General features: G+C 35.9%; 3 protein-coding genes across 3 annotated transcripts; 2 read left to right on the forward strand and 1 right to left on the reverse strand.

Moving 5' to 3' along the window:
• Positions 1-686: 686 nt before the first annotated feature.
• Positions 687-1448, forward strand: LOC113291872 (DEAD-box ATP-dependent RNA helicase 42-like). The gene has a single exon (XM_026541356.1). It carries the CDS (start codon positions 687-689, stop codon positions 1446-1448), a length of 762 nt encoding a protein of 253 aa, XP_026397141.1.
• A 7451-nt stretch (positions 1449-8899) lies between these two features.
• On the reverse strand, positions 8900-9358 carry LOC113291873. The gene has a single exon (XM_026541357.1). The coding sequence runs from the start codon at positions 9356-9358 to the stop codon at positions 8900-8902; it is 459 nt and encodes a 152-aa protein (XP_026397142.1).
• Positions 9359-15823: 6465 nt separating this feature from the next.
• On the forward strand, positions 15824-17997 carry LOC113291874. The gene is made up of 4 exons (XM_026541358.1): positions 15824-15944; positions 16660-16970; positions 17270-17393; positions 17813-17997. The coding sequence occupies exons 1-4, from the start codon at positions 15824-15826 to the stop codon at positions 17995-17997; spliced, it is 741 nt and encodes a 246-aa protein (XP_026397143.1).
• The last annotated feature ends 618 nt before the right edge of the window (positions 17998-18615 follow it).

The following is an 18615-nucleotide window of genomic DNA, read 5'->3' on the forward strand; positions in this document are numbered from 1 at the left end:
CAGTTGACTAAGGAGAAGACACAAAAAATCAGATAAGTGCCTCTTATATTATTTAGTTGTTTTATCAATCTTTAATTGTTATTCCCAACAATCTTAAGACAAGAAATTTTTCATAATAACAATTAAAACTGCAGAATTTTAATTAGTGAAGAGCTGGTCTTGTGATTTTTCTTTGAAATCTGAATTTCTGAACCTATGAAGAAAAGATCCTCACCACGTATCTATATATATGCAGTGGTTAATTAGTACCTCATCATTGATGGGAAGTTTGACATATATCTAAACGTTTTTCAAAAGTGTGTATTGATGAAGTGAAAACTAAAACTTTTTGTCCTGTATATCTACTGTTTGATATCTTGCCTTTGAGAAATTGAAAAAATTGGTAGGACACAATGCTTTTCCATTTAAATGCAATTTTATTGTGTCTCTTATTCACTTTGGACAGTAAAGCTCGTGAGTCGAATTTCTGATTGGTCTTTGAACTCACTATGTGGATTACTAAATAATTTAGTTAATCTGAGATGTTTCTTTCGTTTTTACGTTTGATTTACTGGTGTTTGATTCTTGTGGTCAGCTGAAAGATATCGCGTGTCTGGTACATTCACAAGCATATCAACTTTCATGGGCCAATTGCGCTAAATATTGCGCCTACTATAGAACTAGTGCAGCAGATTCACAAGGATATCATGAAGTTTGCTAAAGTGCTTGGTATCCGGTATGTTCCCGTTAATGGAGGCTCACAAACCAACAAACAGATCAATGCCTTAAAGAATGGAGCCGAGATTGTTATTTGTACTCCGGATAGGATGATCGACTTTCTATGTAAAAATAATGAGAGAATGATAAACCTTCATAAGGTTACTTATCTTGTTTTGGATGAGGCTGATAGAATGTTTGACATGGGTTTTGAACCTCAAATAACTCACATTGTTCAAAGTACACGACCTGATCGCCAGACTGTGCTCTTCTCTGTCACATTTTCGCGTACAGTTGAGCAACTGACATTCCAGATACTGACTAAGCCTGTCGAGATACAGGTAGGAGGAAGGAACGCAGTGAATAAGGATATAAGCCAGTTGGTTGAGGTGAGACCAGAGAGTGAACGGTTACTAAGGTTATTGGATCTCCTTGGAAAATGGTACGAGAAGGGTAAGATTTTGATTTTTGTTCAGTCGCAAGCTACATGTGATTCTTTGTTAAAGAATCTATTAAGCCATGGATATACTTGCCTCTCACTTCATGGAGCCAAGGACCAGATGGATCGTGAGTCGGCAATTTCAGATTTCAGGAATGATGTCAGTAAGATATTGATTGCCACAAGCGTTGATACTAGGGGATTAGATGTGAAGGAGCTTGAACTGGTCATCAACTTCCATGTCCCAAACCACTATGAAGACTACATCCATCGTGTTGGTAGGACAGGTAGAGCTGGAAGGAAAGAATCATGACTTCTTCGGGACGTGATCAGTCAGCTCATTCTGATGCATCAACAACAGTCTGAAATTCATTACCAACATCAGCCCCAAGCACCTGGAATCTTACATCCTGGCGTGGCATCATCCTTGATGGAGTATATGATGCCTCCTCACTATGAAGTTGGACTTGCTGTGGGACCAGCTTATCCTTTCCCAGTTCCCTACTTCAGAACTTACAGGTAGGATGAGACGGTGGATGCGGGAACTGAGGAACACTAGATTGTGCGAACCAAAGTGTGTTCTCCACCAATAAAATCATGCAAAGGTACTACGGTACTCGTCGGTATGAGCAAGTTAATTTGCCCATTCTTTATAATAATCATGCAAAGGTACAGTGGAACTCGTTCCAGGTATGAACCCCCATCTAGATATATGTCTGTGATTGCATGTTTATTTTGAGATTGTGTAAGTCTCTTCTTGGAGTAAGTAACTTAAGGTTAAAAGTCCTAAATACAAGTCGTGTATGTAACTTTCGTTGAAAACCATTTAGGTTTTATTCCTTTTAAACAATACTCTTTAGAACATTAACATTCTAAATTTTTGTTGAGAGTCTCAACTACAGGGGAAGAGCATCATCTAATCATGCTTAATTCTTGTACTTGTTGTTGGTTTGCACTTGCTCAAACCAAGAGCTATGTTTTAAATAATTCTTAAGATAAGTATTTAAATGTGGGGATAAGAACTATGTTTTTTAGTTGGTGCACCTCATCCAGGGGAGGTTTTGGAGTTAGCAACATTTTGTTGTCAACATATTTTGAGAACGTGTCGATCTTACAAGAGAAACCTAGATGTTTCCCCAGGAAAACCCTGTTTTGGCTCTCTTTTGTATTTTTAAAGAAGTGGGGAAGTTGATATGTAAGATTTTACTTAGAGAATATCGTTGAAGTCGAACTTTAGATTAATTTTGGGACTTCATAAGCTCATGTAGAGTGAGTTCTGGACAATAGATATGTGTTTATGGACTATTTCAGGTAGTCATGGTCCAGAAAAATAAGTAATACAGATATTACTAAGCATGTTTTTATAATTCAGTAAGATCATGTTACTTTATGCATTAAGTATGTGTCGCTGTGTAATGATACATAAGTAGAGGTTGTGGTAGTATCCGTAAAAGGTTAATCAGATACGGGACAAACTACAAGGTTTAGATAAAATGAAGTACCTGATGCAACCTTATTTTACATATAAATGTATAAGCTTAGATACTAATCTTGTAGAATGCCTTTATTATGAAATATCTTGTGATATCATAAACATGTTTTACATCTACTAATAACTCAATGTTGTTTAAGATTTTGAAAGGAAACTAATATGCGGTTGACGTGGTCTAAAGGATCAATAGGTAACCAAAAGAAATTTCGAGGAAATAGTTTCCGTCTAAAGTGTTTAGTATGTGTTGTAAAACAGATTTGCATATCCGCGTTTATTCTGAGAAATCCCAGGGATGCTCTGACTGAAGGATCAGAGATTGGAATGCATGAGGTATATATTTTAATTTTAATTATGTGATATATATTGCACTAACCTTAATCTTGAGGAAGATGTAAAGAATGTACTACTGAATAGTACATGTATTTTTTATATGCTTTACAACCACATATGAAATATGTGATATTTACGATTTGACTGAAAAAAGCAAGTTGACTGATATGATCTTAAGGATCGAAGGGAACCAGATGAAATTCTGAAGAAAATGGTCTTTGTCAAACTCGATGTGTTTAATGTGTGTTGTAAATGTGCAGTATATCAAGTGTATACAAATACACTAGTATCTCAAAAGAGTGGGATAATCTGATCAGAGACTTGCGATATGACTTGTCATACTTGAGGTACATCTTAAATTGTGTATGTAATACATATTGTACTGACCTTAAGAGATGTTGTTGTTTCAGGCTATGAAAAATCTTATCCTATGTGTGTATCCTCTTAAGGAGTGTCTGTCTAAGGAAGTCCTTAAAACAGACAAGATGAACTTGTATATTAAAGAAATCAAAGTTCGTGTGCTTTAATTCAAGCATAAGAGGAAGACGAATGATTACTAAGATGCTTCTTAGAAGATATTCCTCTGTGACTGAATCCTGTGGCCATCATTGTAGAAACTCAATTGACTATGTGAGTATAAATTAAATGAGAAATGACAAAGTCTAGACATACTCGGAGAAGGCTAATTCGGTAAGACAACTATACTCTTTAATGAAGTAATTTTAGTTGATTCGTGAAGTCAAAAAGAGGTCTCAGTAGACATGTAAAGTCAAAAGAGAACCTCACAGACTTAGGGAAGTCAACAGAAAAATTAGTGGTCCTTTGACGAAAGGATTTTCTAAAGAGATAGTTCGTAATTATACATCGAGGGGGAATGGGACTTAAGCTCATATAAAATAAACTTGCCATGAAGGATACTCAACCTTGCTGACAAGAGATCCCAAGATCAAGGTTTTGAATGAGACAACTAATTTATGGCGGGTAAAGGTAAATACTATCAGAGAATTATATTCTCTGTCCCTTCCCTATGGTGTAGATGTGATAGTGTGACTGCATGTGAAGGATGACTTTTAATAAGTCTTAATGAGTTCCATAGTTTCAATTTAAGATTGAAGTGGGGTGTAGCAGTGAACACTCTTGATGGAACTCACCTATCTGAATGAGGAAGTGGGTCGCTTTCTATGAGAATATGAGCTAATTCTCTAGAGCATTCTGAGAAACAAGATATGTCCAGGGCCAAAACGGACACAACGACGGAGCTTGGCAGCAACCTTGGAGATATCATGTGTGGTTGTTATCACGAGTTACACCAAATGTTAGACAGTTCAAGACCTTATGGACACTGGCTAATAAGTAGTTCAGGTAACCTCTCACTAAGCAAAGGTTCAAGACCTCATGGACACCTATGCCTATTCGTGATATTTCATGTTTTCCGTGTTTTATCGTATTTTTATTCATGTGGGGGATTGTTGGAAAAATACGGTTTTAAGTGAATAAAAAGTTATTATAAAACGGTTTTTCAAAATAATTAAAAGACCTTCCAAAATTATCTCTTGTTTTTATGGGGTAAGTTTAGCTTATATATATTTGGATTTGCACTAGAGTTTTGATATATACAGAAAAACCTCTCTCATATCCCCCTGTGTTGAGTACTTCTTCTTCGTTTTTCTATGTTTGATACGAGAGTTTTAAGTGCTAACGATTCGTGAGTTTTCCGCTGCCAAGTTCTACATAAAATAAGGTTTGAGTGTGCTCTTCAAACTTTATTGAGATTGTTGTATCTTGGAGACAGATGTCCAGTAGAGCTATAGCAACATCCTTTTTTGGAGTGTAGCAGGGCATTCTTATCTTAAGGACAGTATGTTGAACATGCGCCTCAATCCACCATTACTGGTTTCTTCTTTTTATGATGTTTAGCAGGATGTTCAAGACATCAACAGTTGACTAAGGAGAAGACACAAAAAATCAGATAAGTGCCTCTTATATTATTTAGTTGTTTGATCAATCTTTAATTGTTATTCCCAACAAATCTTTCAATGAAAATTGGATATTATATGATAGTTTCAATAACAAAGTTTGATCATTACACGATGCAATCAAATATATTCTGATGATTATCAAAATAACACAAGCATCTGATGCTTTCTATGACGACAAACAAATTCTTTCAATGAAAATTGGATATTATATGATAGTTTTCAACAACAAAGTTTGATCATTAATTACAAGATGCAATCAAATATAAAGGTTTTTGATCAAATCAAATACAAAGGTTACAAATATATTCTGATGATGAACATATGATCAATTATTCTTATATTCATTCTCCTATTCGTTTTCATATTTAGTATAGTCAGTGCCCCATCCTATAGTTAACGTTTCATCCTGGATGGGCAAATAATCGTCATCATCATTGACAATGGCATCATCGTCATCCCATCTGTTTAAAGCCAACGAAACCTCAGGATCTATTTTCGGACTCAAATTGATATTTGTATCATTGTACATGTCAGCAGACTCGTTGTTTGTAATTGTCTGAGATCCGAACGAAAAGCCATTTAACTTACACCAGTATTGAGCCTTCGCTTTTCTTAACGCTTCTTCACCGGACGAAGCGTCCCAATCCCAGCATCTCTTAAACTCATCGTCCGATTCCCGAGATTCCATTGACGATTGAGTCGTAGCAATCTTTTCCCACGGGATAGATCCCTCTTCTTGGCAGTACCGGATTTCCCATGCAGCCGCAATTTTCGCACGCCAAATCATGGCTGTTGACGTTGTGGACATTTTAGGACCTCCAGCACGTCTTCTAAACCTGCGGAAATTATGCGCGGCCGACGATGATGATCCCTGTGTTTCAGTAAAGCTAACTTTCCTCTTGCCGTAACCACTGGTAGGGCGCAGAGCTTTTTTAGTTCTTTGACCAGCCATTGAAGGCAAAATGATATCCCGAACCTGCTTGCAGATGAAGGCAAAATGTTAGATCCATTTAAATGGGAAAACAAACAAGAATCAGTTAAGAATACAAGCAAAACAGAAAAAGATTAAAGATAAGAAAATTAGAGATTACAGAAAAATAGAAGATGATCTAACAAGGATGATCCCAATGATCTCGAATCGCAGACTGGCTTTGGATTGTATTGATCCACATTTTTTGGATGCTTATTTTATAGGCACTCAAGAGACAAACCCTATCAGATTTGGCAACTCTTGGAAGAATGCCGTTTCTTTCTTAAACGATGCAAGTTGATTTTTTTTCATTAATTTTGGTTGGACAATTAATATAGATATGGTTTCCTAAACTCTTTCAAAATTCCGTATACAGCAAAAGATAGGGTTAATTATATTCTCAAATTTAGAAGTTGCTAATTAATGTTCTTTCGTTTTCCACTTTCAGGATTTATACCAATTAATGTTCTTTCGTTTCCCACTTTCAGGGTTAATACCAATAACTGAAACAGACCCAATGGTGGCTCGATAGATTCAGGAATCAAAGTTTATCAGAAGGCTTTGAAAGTTCCACCAGACTCTGAAGTGCGGAGATATGCCTATGCAAAATTGGAGGAATCCCGTGGAGAAAATCAGCCTGCTAAGGAAATATATGAGGGCCATTTGGGGGACGAGATCAATGCAGGTGCACTAGCACACATACAATTTATTCGTTTTCCGAAAAGAACTGAAAGAATTGGAAGCAGCTCGCAAATACTTCTTAGATACTCGTAAAACACATCATGTCTTTGTTGCTTATGCAATGATGGCATTATGTCTAGAGAAGTATCGGAAGTTGGTGCAAAATGTCTTCGAAGCCGGTAGAAAAATATATATGCATGAGCCTGGATGCATTCTTGAATGTTCAAATTATTCTTGTGTCTTTTAAATAATATAAAACAGGTGAAGAAGGATCCTTAGTGTTCATAGGTTCTTTACATGATGTTTGTGTTAAGGTATTTTTAATGCAATCTTCTTTTGTATACTGTAAATGAATTCAATATTTTGTATTTTATTAAAGCACTTTAGTGCAAGGCCACCAGAATTATGTAAATTGGCAATACAGAACTGAGTGATTGCTGCTTATCAGAGACAGCAACGGCTAGATTCCCAGATTTAATCATTCCTCTTGCCTTGAACAAGGAGAAGGTTTTGTTCAGGTTGTTTCCCCATGTCGATTCTCATCAGAGAAATCTAACCAGAAGGGTATCAGTCCCCACTGCAGGTTCAAACGCCTTCTCACAGATATTGTATTTGTGAATGCAAATATTGGACTGTCAGGTCGGGAATGGGATGCAAATATTGGCCTGTCGTCGTGTAAACAAAAAGTGCAACAACCTTAAGTTGTTGGCTTCAAGTTCGTAACATAATCCCCAATCAGAAATAACGAAAAAATAAACCAGCAGTACATGACAATAACAGTTAAGATACAGAATCAGGGTTCGGGTGCTGCTTACCCATTTTGGCGGCAGAATTGCAGATCTCCTCTGAGATGCTCTCTGAATACGAAGATGCAGTGTCCTGAAGCTTCTTTGATTTGGAAAAGTCTGTAATTGAGGTTTACAAGTCTCACTTATTTCCTTGACCTCAGACCCTTGCTTCTGCCTCCTTATCATTGCCTTCTTCACCCTGTACAAGCAGCACAGTGTTTTTGCTGCATTAGGCCATTAACCATAATTATTGTTTTTGTATATAAGTACAGAAATAGTTCTTAGATTTCAAATTAAAAGTTTAACTTGCAATTTGTTCATTCAATTAATGAATGGTTGCAGAAAACCCTCGAAAAACTTGACCACAATCTCGATGTGTCCAAGACGCCATTGAACACTGTCCCTTTATCTGTCTTGATCCTTTTTCGTTTCATATCTTTAGGAAATCATTTATCATTGTTAATGCAAAGGATTTCCAGAGAACACACTTACTGTTGAGTGGAAGAGTCATAGGACTCATAACTATGACAATCAAAGTTGATGACTATGGATTTTTACTTCTTCCATTTTTCTTAAAGGAAAATGGGGTTTCGGGAATATAATAACGGCAAGATTATCAAAATACCACAGAAATCTGATGCATTCTATGTAGAAACAAAACCATACAAATTCTTTTAATGAAAATTGTTTTACATGATAATTTTCAACAAGAAAATTTAATTATTACACAATACAATCCTGCTTTAGTAGGAACTAATCGACCATATACTATCATCTTTGTCTACATCAATGGTCTTCCCCATTATTCTTGCACACATTGCTTTAGGATGGGTCAGAGAATAGGGTTTGTGGTACACTTCAGGGAAGAAGGCTGGAAGAAGTTTATGGCTCACAATCAGATTATTAAGTAAGCTACGAGGAGGAAAACGTTGTCAAGTTTCACAACATCATGCCTATAACATGAGACAGTTCTAGATACTGACCACGAGTCCGTTGATACTTAATCTAGCATACTAGCAGACAACGATGAGGGAAGTATCATCTGATCAGGGCTGCTCAATACAAGTATGTCTTCTTCCACGCCATTTACTTCATCTTTGTGCCATGTCTTTCTATCTCGGGCTTCAGAAGGATTCAACTGTACAAAGGTAAGGGAAAAGAAAACCTATGTAAATATCCATCTTTTACAGGACTACAATTACATGATGTGCCCAAGACTAACCATCGAAGTTTTCCATCTTGATCCTCTTTCGCCCCATTTCTTAGGAAATCATTGTCAATCCAAAGAATCTTAAGAGATAACGGCAAGATTATCAAAATAACACAAGAATCTGGTGCTTTCTATGACGAAAAACAAATTCTTTCAATGAAAATTGGATATTATATGATAGTTTTCAACAACAAAGTTTGATCATTAATTACAAGATGCAATCAAATATAAAGGTTTTTGATCAAATCAAATACAAAGGTTACAAATATATTCTGATGATGAACATATGATCAATTATTCTTATATTCATTCTCCTATTCGTCTTCATATTTAGTATAGTCAGTGCCCCATCCTATAGTAAACGTTTCATCCTGGATGGGCAAATAATCGTCATCATCATTGACAATGGCATCATCGTCATCCCATCTGTTTAAAGCCAACGAAACCTCAGGATCTATTTTCGGACTCCAATCGATATTTGTATCATTGTACATGTCAGCAGACTCGTTGTTTGTAATTGTCTGAGATCCGAACGAAAAGCCATTTAACTTACACCAGTATTGAGCCTTCGCTTTTCTTAACGCTTCTTCACCGGACGAAGCGTCCCAATCCCAGCATCTCTTAAACTCATCGTCCGATTCCCGAGATTCCATTGACGATTGAGTCGTAGCAATCTTTTCCCACGGGATAGATCCCTCTTCTTGGCAGTACCGGATTTCCCATGCAGCCGCAATTTTCGCACGCCATATCATGGTTGTTGACGTTATTGACATTTTAGGACCTCCAGCACGTCTTCTAAACCTGCGCAAATTATGTGCAGACGACGATGATGATCCCTGTGTTTCAGTAAAGCTAACTTTTCTCTTGTTGTAACCAGTAGGGGGCAGAGCTTTTTTAGTTCCTTGGCCAGCCATTTGATGATGAACCTGGTTGCACATGAAGGAAAAATGTTAGATCGATTCAAATAGGAAAACAAACAAGAATCAGTTAAGAATACAAGCAAAACAGAAAAAGATTAAAGATAAGAAAATTAGAAATTACAGGAAGATGATGATCGAACAAGGATTAACACAGTGATCTCGAATCGCAGAGTGGCTTTTGGATCGTAATGATCCACATTTTTTGGATGCTTATTTTATAGGCACTCAAGAGACGAACCCTATCAGACATTGCGACTCTTGGAAGAACGCCGCCTCTTTCTCAAACGATGTATGGTTTGGTGTTTTTTTTCCTTAATTTAATTGGTCGATAAATAAATGTGTAGATAGAATCTTTGTATTTATTGTCATAATTGTACCAGCAGATTAATGCTTTCCTAAACTCTTTCAAAATTCCGTATACAGCAAAAGATAAGGTTAATTATATTCTCAAATTTAGAAATTCCTAATTAATGTACTTCCAAAAAAACAGCCCCAATGGTGGCTCGATAGATTCAGGAATCAAAGTTTATGAAGGCTTTGAAAGTTCCACCAGACTCTGAAGTGCTGAGATATGCCTACGCAAAATTGGAGGAATCCCGTGAGACAATCAGCCTGCTAAAAAAATATATGAGGGCAATTTGGGGGACGAGATCCATGCAGGTGCACTAGCACACATACAATTTATTCGTTTTCCGAGAAGAACTGAAAGAATTGGAAGCAGCTCGCAAATACATCTTAGATGCTCGTACAACACATATCATGTCTTTGTTGCTTATGCATTATGTCTAGAGAAGGATCGGAAGTTGGTGCAAAATGTCTTCGAAGCCGGTAGGAAAAGATTTATGCATGAGCCTAGATACATTCTTCAATGTTCAAATTATTCTTGTGTCGTTTAAATAATGATTCGTGTGTCGCTTAAATAAGGATATGAACATTCAGAGGAGCCTTGAACTCGCCCCCACCAGATAAATCTCCATAGGGTTCTAAAAGCGACATACCCAGTTTTAGAATACATACAGCGATCTGTCTAGCATCTAAAACAGGTGAAGAAGGATTCTTAGTGTTCGACTGTATATGAATTCAATATTTTGTATTTTATTATAGCACTTGAGTGCAAGGCCACCAGAATTATCCAAATTGGAAATACAGAACTGAGTTAGTGATTGCAGCGTATCAGAGACAGCAACGGCTAGATTCCCAGATTTAATCGTTCCTCTTGCCTTGAATAAGGAGAAGGTTTTTCTCAGAGAAATCTAACCAGAAGGGTATCAGTCCCCACTGCAGGTTCAAACGGCTTGTCACAGATGTTGTAATATTACCACCAACATTAGGGTGTAATATTACAGGGTACAATTGAAAAACTTTAAAATGGTAATTTAGTCTCAGCTATAAACAAATATGAACACAACCCAAGCTTCGTATTATGTAACGTACTCTCAACATGTTCTGCGATAAAATTTACCGCAATGTGATTTTTAAGTGGAAAAAAATAGGTCCTATCGGCACATTACTGGACATTGAACAATCACATACCTTCTACAAGAGAAACCATCAATCCGCGTCTGTTATGAATCTCACTATTGCAGTTTAGCCATTTTGGAGTTCCAAATTGATGAACCAGTAAAATTATTGACCTTTGACATTTTAAGAGAGAATTGTGTTCAGTTCAGTTGGACAAATTGTGTCTCATTCACCTAGATCGGAAACGTATTACTCACAGAGCCCTTGAAACAGTACATAAACAATGTTTATCGCAGTTGCCTTCGAAAAGTTTGCTTCTGCCTCCTTACCATTGCCCTCTTCACCCTGTATAAGCAGCACAGTGTTTTTGCTGCATTAGGCCATTAATCAATCCAAATGATAGGCAGGGAACCCTGGTAACTCTTGATGGCAATGTCCCCAAGACGCCACCATTGAACTGTCCCATTTATCTATTTTGTTCCTTCTTCTTTTTCACTTGTTTAGGAAATCATTTGTCAGTGCAAAGGATTACCGTTGAGAGGAAGAATCATAAGTATGACAATCAAAGTTGATGACTATGGATTTTTACTTCTTCCATTTTTCTCAAAGGCAAATGAGGTTTCGGGAATATAATATTGGCAAGATTATCAAAATAGCACAAAAATATGATGCATTCTATGTAGAAACAAAACCATATAAATTCTTTTAATGAAAATTGTCTTACATTTTTATTTTATTTTTGAATTTGAACAACAAAATTTAATTACTGCACAATACAATCAAGCATAAAATGTATAAGTACTTCCTCAAAATTTAATTACTGCACAATACAATCAACAAAATTTAAATACTTTTTAATAGGCTGGTTTCTATAAATAAATGTTTCAAAAATATAGGCTGTTTTTTAATTGGGAAAGTCAATGTTACTTTGGTTTTGTGGGACCACTTTTCTCTTAACTTCTTTTTATGACGAGTGTCATGTGGACCATCTCACTTTACTTCTTTTGCTGACAAGTGTCATGGGGACCATTTCACTTCACTTCTTTTATTGACAAGTGTTATGAGGACCACTTTCAATGATTGGTTCTCTTAATTTCCTTAATTTTCTCTATAAACCAAACCAGCCTATTAAAAAGTAATGCAGTGAGTATATTTTAACGATCAATCAATTATTCTTGTATTCATTCTCTCCATTATGGTCAGAGCCCCATCCTTTAGTAACTTTTTTATCCTTGTTCTCCAAATAATCCTTAGTTAACCAATCATTCCCGCCTTGGCTAATAATGGCATCGTTCTCATATCGTCTGTCTAAAGCCAATGACATCTCTGGATCTATTTCTTGGCTCCAGTCAATATCTTTATCGATATTCATATTAGCGCACTCCTCGATTGCAAGAGATTCACAGGGAAAGCCATTTAGTGCATGCCATTACCGGGCTTTCGCCTTCTCTAATGCTTCTTCTCCTGATGAAACGTCCCAATCCCAAGTTTTCTTAGTCTTCTTATCACAGAACTCCTTTAACTTAGGACGCTGCCCAATCTGTTCCCAAGGGATCGATCCCTCTTCTTCACAATACCTCATTTCCCATGAAGCCGCAATTTTAGGACACCAGATCCTAGTTGTTGACATTGTGGGAAGTTTTGGCCGCCATACCATAGTTTCTGATGTTGTGGCCATTTTAGGACCTCCTGCACGTGTTCTGAACTTGCGGAAGGATGATGACTGTGAGCATGAACCCTTTGTTCCAGTAAAGTTAACTTTCCTCTTGTTGTAACCAGTAGTAGTGGGTAGCGCTTTTTTAGTTCCTTTACAAGCCATTTGAAGATAACAGGAAAACAAACAACAAACACTTAAGAAAAAAAGATAAGAAATTGGAAATTACATGAAGATAGAAGATGATGATTTCAGAAAGATTATTACAGTGATCTCTGTAAGGATTCAGAATGTCTGAATCATTAATGTTTGAGTTAGTCTTGTCTGAGTCATTGTAAGTGTGTTATTCACACAAGTCATCTATAACTGTAAGAGACACTCTTTCCAGCCTGTCTGTGACAGCTTTATAAGCTCTCTCTCCGTACTTTCTTCTTTATCAAAAGCTAATAAAAAAATTTACCTCTTTTTATCTTTAAAATCTTTCATGGTATCAATCTTTTAAGGAAGATTTTGATTCTTTCATCTTTTGATCCAAAAATTCTTCAACTTTCCGCTGCACAATTCTATTACTGCTAAAAATTTCTACTATCCATCTCTGAAAATTCTAAAAACCATTATCATCTTTTACATCTGATTTCTAGATCTACATTTTTGATATCAAGATTTGATCTCATTCTTCAATTCTCAATACCTTATTTACAATGAGGTCTTCTACATCTTCTTCATTACCTTTTCAGAACATCAAAAATTTTATTTCTGTAAAACTCAGAGAAGATGGTTCAAACTATCTCATCTGGAAAAACCAGTTTGAGTCTATTCTCATAACAACAGATTTGTATGAGTTTGTTGATGGAACAATTAATAAACCACATGAAACAATAGATCTTGATGGTGATGTTTTGCCAAATACGTTATTTCTTAATTGGCGCAAGATGAATAGGTTTATCATGTCGTGTTTGAATGCAACATTTGATGAAATGATTTCTCGTTGGATAATAGGGTTTTATTCTGCACGAGATATTTGGGTTTATTTGGAGCATAAATTCATTCAAAAGTTTTCAGCAAAGAAATCTCTTCTAAAAAGTCAACTCCATTCAATCAAGAAAGGTACTAATTAAAAGTATTTTTGTTTACTTTGATGATTTGAAAGTGATTACCGATTCACTTGCTGTAATAGGGGAAATTGTAGATGAGTCTGATATTGTCATGTATGCTCTCATGGGATTAGGAAAGGAGTATAGACAATTTGTTATTTCTTCTCATAATAGAGATACTGAATTTTCTTTACAACAACTTATATCAAGATTATTGCATCATGAGCAATGGCTCAAAGCAGACGATATTGAGTCTTCTTTAATCCTTGATTCTCAAAGTTCTACTTACTATACTAAGCACAATAACTCTCATGGTGCATCTACTTCTAAGTCTCAACCTGAGAACCTTAAGAATAAGACTATTGTTCATGATTTTAGTGAAGTGGAATGTCAAATATGTAAGAAGATAGGACACACAACAAATAGGTGTCATTTTAAGTACATTCCTAATAAAGCTTCAACTAGTACTACCAAAAAGGATAAATGTGATGCTAGTGGTGCTTCAAACACTCTTCAACAGGACTTTGCTTCAATACAAGCTAACTCAGAATTAGTTTGTAGTTCAGATCAGAATGTTGCTTCAGTCTGGTTACCTGATTCTGGTGCTACTAGTCATTTGACTAAAGATATTCAACTTTTAGAGAATACAAAAGTGTATTATGGAACAGATAAAGTCATGGTAGGGGATGGTACATTATTACCCATGGATAAAACAGGCAATATTGTTCTTGATACCAATTCTACTCAATTTCATCTTGATGATGTCTTGTATGTGCCTACTATCAAACAAAATCTTTTATCCATTGCTAAGTTTACAAAATATAATAAAGTTTGAGTGGAGTTTTTTGATTGGGGTTATGAAATAAAATGTGTGAAGACTAGGAAAATTCTGGCTGAAGGAAAAATTAAGAACAACTTGTATCCCATGGAGGGTATTACTTCTTTTGCTCTAACAGCTAGTACACCGTCATCCAACAACTTTATCTGGCACAATAGACTGGGTCAGACATCTGATTTAATTCTTAGAAAGATTGCAAGTACTTCTTCTCTTCCAGTTCTGTCTGCAAATGCTTGTTTGTGTGAGGCTTGTCAATAAGGTAAGAATCATAACTGACATTTTATGATTCCAAAAGGACTACTTCATCACCACTACAATTGGCACACGGTGTCATTTGGGGTCCACTCCAGTTGTGTCTTCTTTAGGCTTCAATTATTATATCTTGTTTGTGGATGATTACTCAAGATATCACTGGATTTATCCTTTAAAGAGCAGAGCTGATAGTTTGTCTTGTTTTCAGCATTTTAAAACAACCTCGGAGAATATTTTATCTACTTGTATAAAAAAAATCAATGTGATAATGCTCTAGAGTTAGTAAAAATCCAGTTTAAGGATTTTCTGGATCAAAATGGGATAGTCTTAAGGGTTTCTTGTCCTCATATACATCAACAAAATGGCTTGGCAGAAAGGAAGCACAGACATATAACAAAAATGGGAAATACTTTATCCTTTCAAGCTTCACTTTCAAAGTATTTCTGGTATGATTCTTTTTTTACTGCAACATACATTATTAACAGACTTCCTACTAAGGTTCTGCATTTTCAATATCCATATGAAGTCTTATTCAACACATTACCAGATTACTCTTTCTTTAAAGTCTTTGGATGTTGTTGCTACCCAAATCTAGAACCTTATAGAGCTGATAAGTTGAGTCCTAAGTCTGCAAAATGTGTGTTTTTGGATACAGTCCTATTTATAAAGGTTATAAGTGCTATGATATGGCCAGCAAGAAGACATACATTTCTGTCCATGTTAATTTTGATGAAGCCCATTTTCCTTTTGCTGAATCTTCTACAACAACAACTACTTCTGAGCTTATTGTTACTTCTGACAATATTACTCCTTCGCATGATGCTTCTGCAACTTCAACTGCTCCAGTATCTACTATTCATACCAGATCCAAAGCTGGGATTTCAAAGACGAAATCATTTCATTCTGATTTTGTTTCTCATTGTATGATCAAGTATCCTCTGCACTCTGCTTAATTTTCAAGCAACTACTTCAGAATTAGTAGAACCTAAAACTTTCAAGACTGCAATGAAACATCCTGAATGGCAGAATTACTTGAGAATGGTACTTGGATTTTAGTACCAAATGATCCAAGTTACAATGTACTTGGAAATAAATGGTTTTACAAGATTAAATTGAGAGCAGATGGAACTGTAGAAAGATGTAAGGCTAGACTTGTAGCAAAAGGTTATAATCAACTTGATGGAGTGGATTTTTTTTGAGACATTTAGTCATGTGGTAAAAGCAACAACTGTCAGGGTTATTCTTACATTGGCACTCACAAGGAAATGGTTTATTTAGCAATTAGAGATCAGTAATGCATTTTTACATAACAACTGTCTGGGTTATTCTTACATTGGCACTCTCAAGGAAATGGTCTATTAAGCAATTAGACATAAGTAATGCATTTTTACATGGATTTCTTGATGAAGATGTTTATATGGTACAACCCAAAGGTTTTGAGGATTCTCAGCATCCAGATTATGTGTGTAAGCTCAAGAAAAGTCTGTATGGACTCAAACAGGCACCAAGGGCATGATTTTAGAGATTTTGCGGCACATTGATAGATTTGGCTTCAACAGATATCAATGTGATCATTCAATATTTCTCTATCAGACTGCTGACACAATAGCTGTGATTTTACTATATGTTGATGATATTATTTTGAATTGTTCTTCAACAGTACTCAATGATCATATCATCTCATTTCTTATGAAAATATATCCAGTTAAAGATTTGGGGACATTACATTATTTCTTGGGAATAGAAGCAGCATTTCAGAATAACTCTCAACAGCTTTTGTTAACATAGAAAAACTATACACTGGAATTATTGCATAAGTATAATCTTATCAATTGTAAGTCATCTGAAACAACAGTTACTAAAGGTACAAGGTTATCCATCTCTACTAGTGTTGTTTTATCAGATGCTACTGAGTATAGAAGTATGGTGGAAGCTCTGCAATATGTCACAATGACATGGCCTGATATGTGTTTCAGTGTGAATTATGTTGCACAGTTCATGCAGTCTCCAACTAATGAACATTTATTACTAGTAAAGAGGATTCTTAGGTACTTGAAGGGTACTCTTGGAACTGGAATTTTACTATCAACTGGTGACATTCACTTTATCTCTGCATATTCAGACTCAGAATGGCAGGTTGTTGAGACACAAGAAGGTCTACCTCTGGTATGTGTGTCTTCTTGGGATCTTCTTTAGTATCTTGGTCCTCAAAGAAGCATCCAAAAATATCAAAATCATCAGCAGAAGCAGAATACAAGTCTTTGCCTCTTGCTGCTGCAGATGTGGTATGGCTATCTTTTCTCTTAACTGAACTTGATGTATCTCTCAACCTGTCATTTTCCTTGTTCTGTGTCAATGTGTCTGCAAATAGTCTAGCAACCAATCCATTCTTTCAAGATATAACAAAATACATTGAAATTGATTATCATTTCATCAGGTAGTTGGTTAGTTCTGGATATTTTCAGGTCAGCTATATTTCTTCCACAAATCAGCTTGCTGACTTGTTTACAAAAGGTTTAGTTCATTGTGTATTTCAATATCTGACAGACAAGATGCTATGGTTGCATCAGTATCAGCTTGAAGGGGAATGTAAGGATTCAGAATGTCTGAATCATTAATGTCTGAGTGTAAGTCTGAGTCATTGTAAGTGTGTTATTCACACAAGTCATCTGTATCTGTAACTGTAACAAACAGTTTGTCTGTAACAGACACTCTTTCCAGCTTGTCTGTGATAGCTTTATAAGCTCTCTCTCTGTGCTTTATTCTTTATCAAAAACTAATAAAAGATTTTACCTCTTCTGATCTTTAAAATCTTTCAATCTCTTTGATTGGACGACCAATAAATGTGTAGATATATGAATCTTTGCATTAATCTATTTCCTTAATCGTACCAGCAGATTAATGGTTTCTAAACTCGTTCAAAATTCTGTATACAGCAAAATATAAGGTTAATTATGTTCTCAAATTTATAAGTTCCTAATTAATGTTCTTTGGTTTTCCCCTTTCAGGCTCGGTAGATTCAGGAATCGAAGTTTATCAGAAGGCTTTGAAGGTTCCACCAGACTCTAAAGTGCTTAGGTATGCCTATGCAAAATTGGAGGAATCTCAAGGGGAAATTAGCCTTCTAAGAGAATATATGAGGGCAATTTGGGGGTTTGGGGTTAATGCAAGTGCACTAGCACACATATCATGAGTTTGCTGCTTATGCAATGATGACACTATGTCTGGACAAGGATCGTAAGTTGGCGCACAATGTCTTTGAAGCCAGTAGGAAAAGATTTGTGCATCAGCCTAGATTCATTTTTTAATTCTCAAATTATTCTTGTGTCGTTCAAATAATTGATAGAGACGTATGGGTGGTTCTGTAGAGTTCGGAAGCGACATACCCAGTTTGAGCAAACATATGGCGCTCTGTCTAGCATATTAAAAGCATAGGAGGAAAAAAAAAAACTTTCATCTAAAACAGGTGAAGAATGATCCTTGGTATTCATAGGTTCTTTACATGATGTTTGTGTCAAGGTATAGTTATGAATCTCTGGTCCTGCTCATCTGAAGACCTGGATTATTTAAATCAACTAGACATGCGTCATTGTGCCATTCAGGAGGAAAGAGAAAAAACTTAGAGCAACAAAGTGATGAAATCTATTGGTGAATGCATAAATTAAGGAACATAATTAACACCAAAACAAATGTCAGGCCTAGTTACTGTCAAATATTGTACAGCACCCACAATTGTTATGCATTCAGTTGCATCATCTAGTTTAACTCCATTATGAACAGACAACCTTGCACCTTTAACAACAGGAGTATC

This window comes from Papaver somniferum, chromosome 6, assembly GCF_003573695.1.
Source record: "Papaver somniferum cultivar HN1 chromosome 6, ASM357369v1, whole genome shotgun sequence".
In the NCBI taxonomy this organism is placed as follows: Eukaryota; Viridiplantae; Streptophyta; class Magnoliopsida; order Ranunculales; family Papaveraceae; genus Papaver; species Papaver somniferum.

Bases quoted from the DNA above. Each gene is read 5' to 3' on its own strand.
- LOC113291873 (XM_026541357.1), bottom strand. From the start codon at position 9,358: ATGTCAATAACGTCAACAACCATGATATGGCGTGCGAAAATTGCGGCT.
- LOC113291872 (XM_026541356.1), top strand. From the start codon at position 687: ATGAAGTTTGCTAAAGTGCTTGGTATCCGGTATGTTCCCGTTAATGGA.
- LOC113291874 (XM_026541358.1), top strand. From the start codon at position 15,824: ATGGCAGAATTACTTGAGAATGGTACTTGGATTTTAGTACCAAATGAT. The intron at 15,945-16,659 runs GTAAGGCTAGAC...CTGAAACAACAG, and splicing joins AGATGGAACTGTAGAAAGAT to TTACTAAAGGTACAAGGTTA. The intron at 17,394-17,812 runs GTAAGGATTCAG...TTCCCCTTTCAG, and splicing joins GTATCAGCTTGAAGGGGAAT to GCTCGGTAGATTCAGGAATC.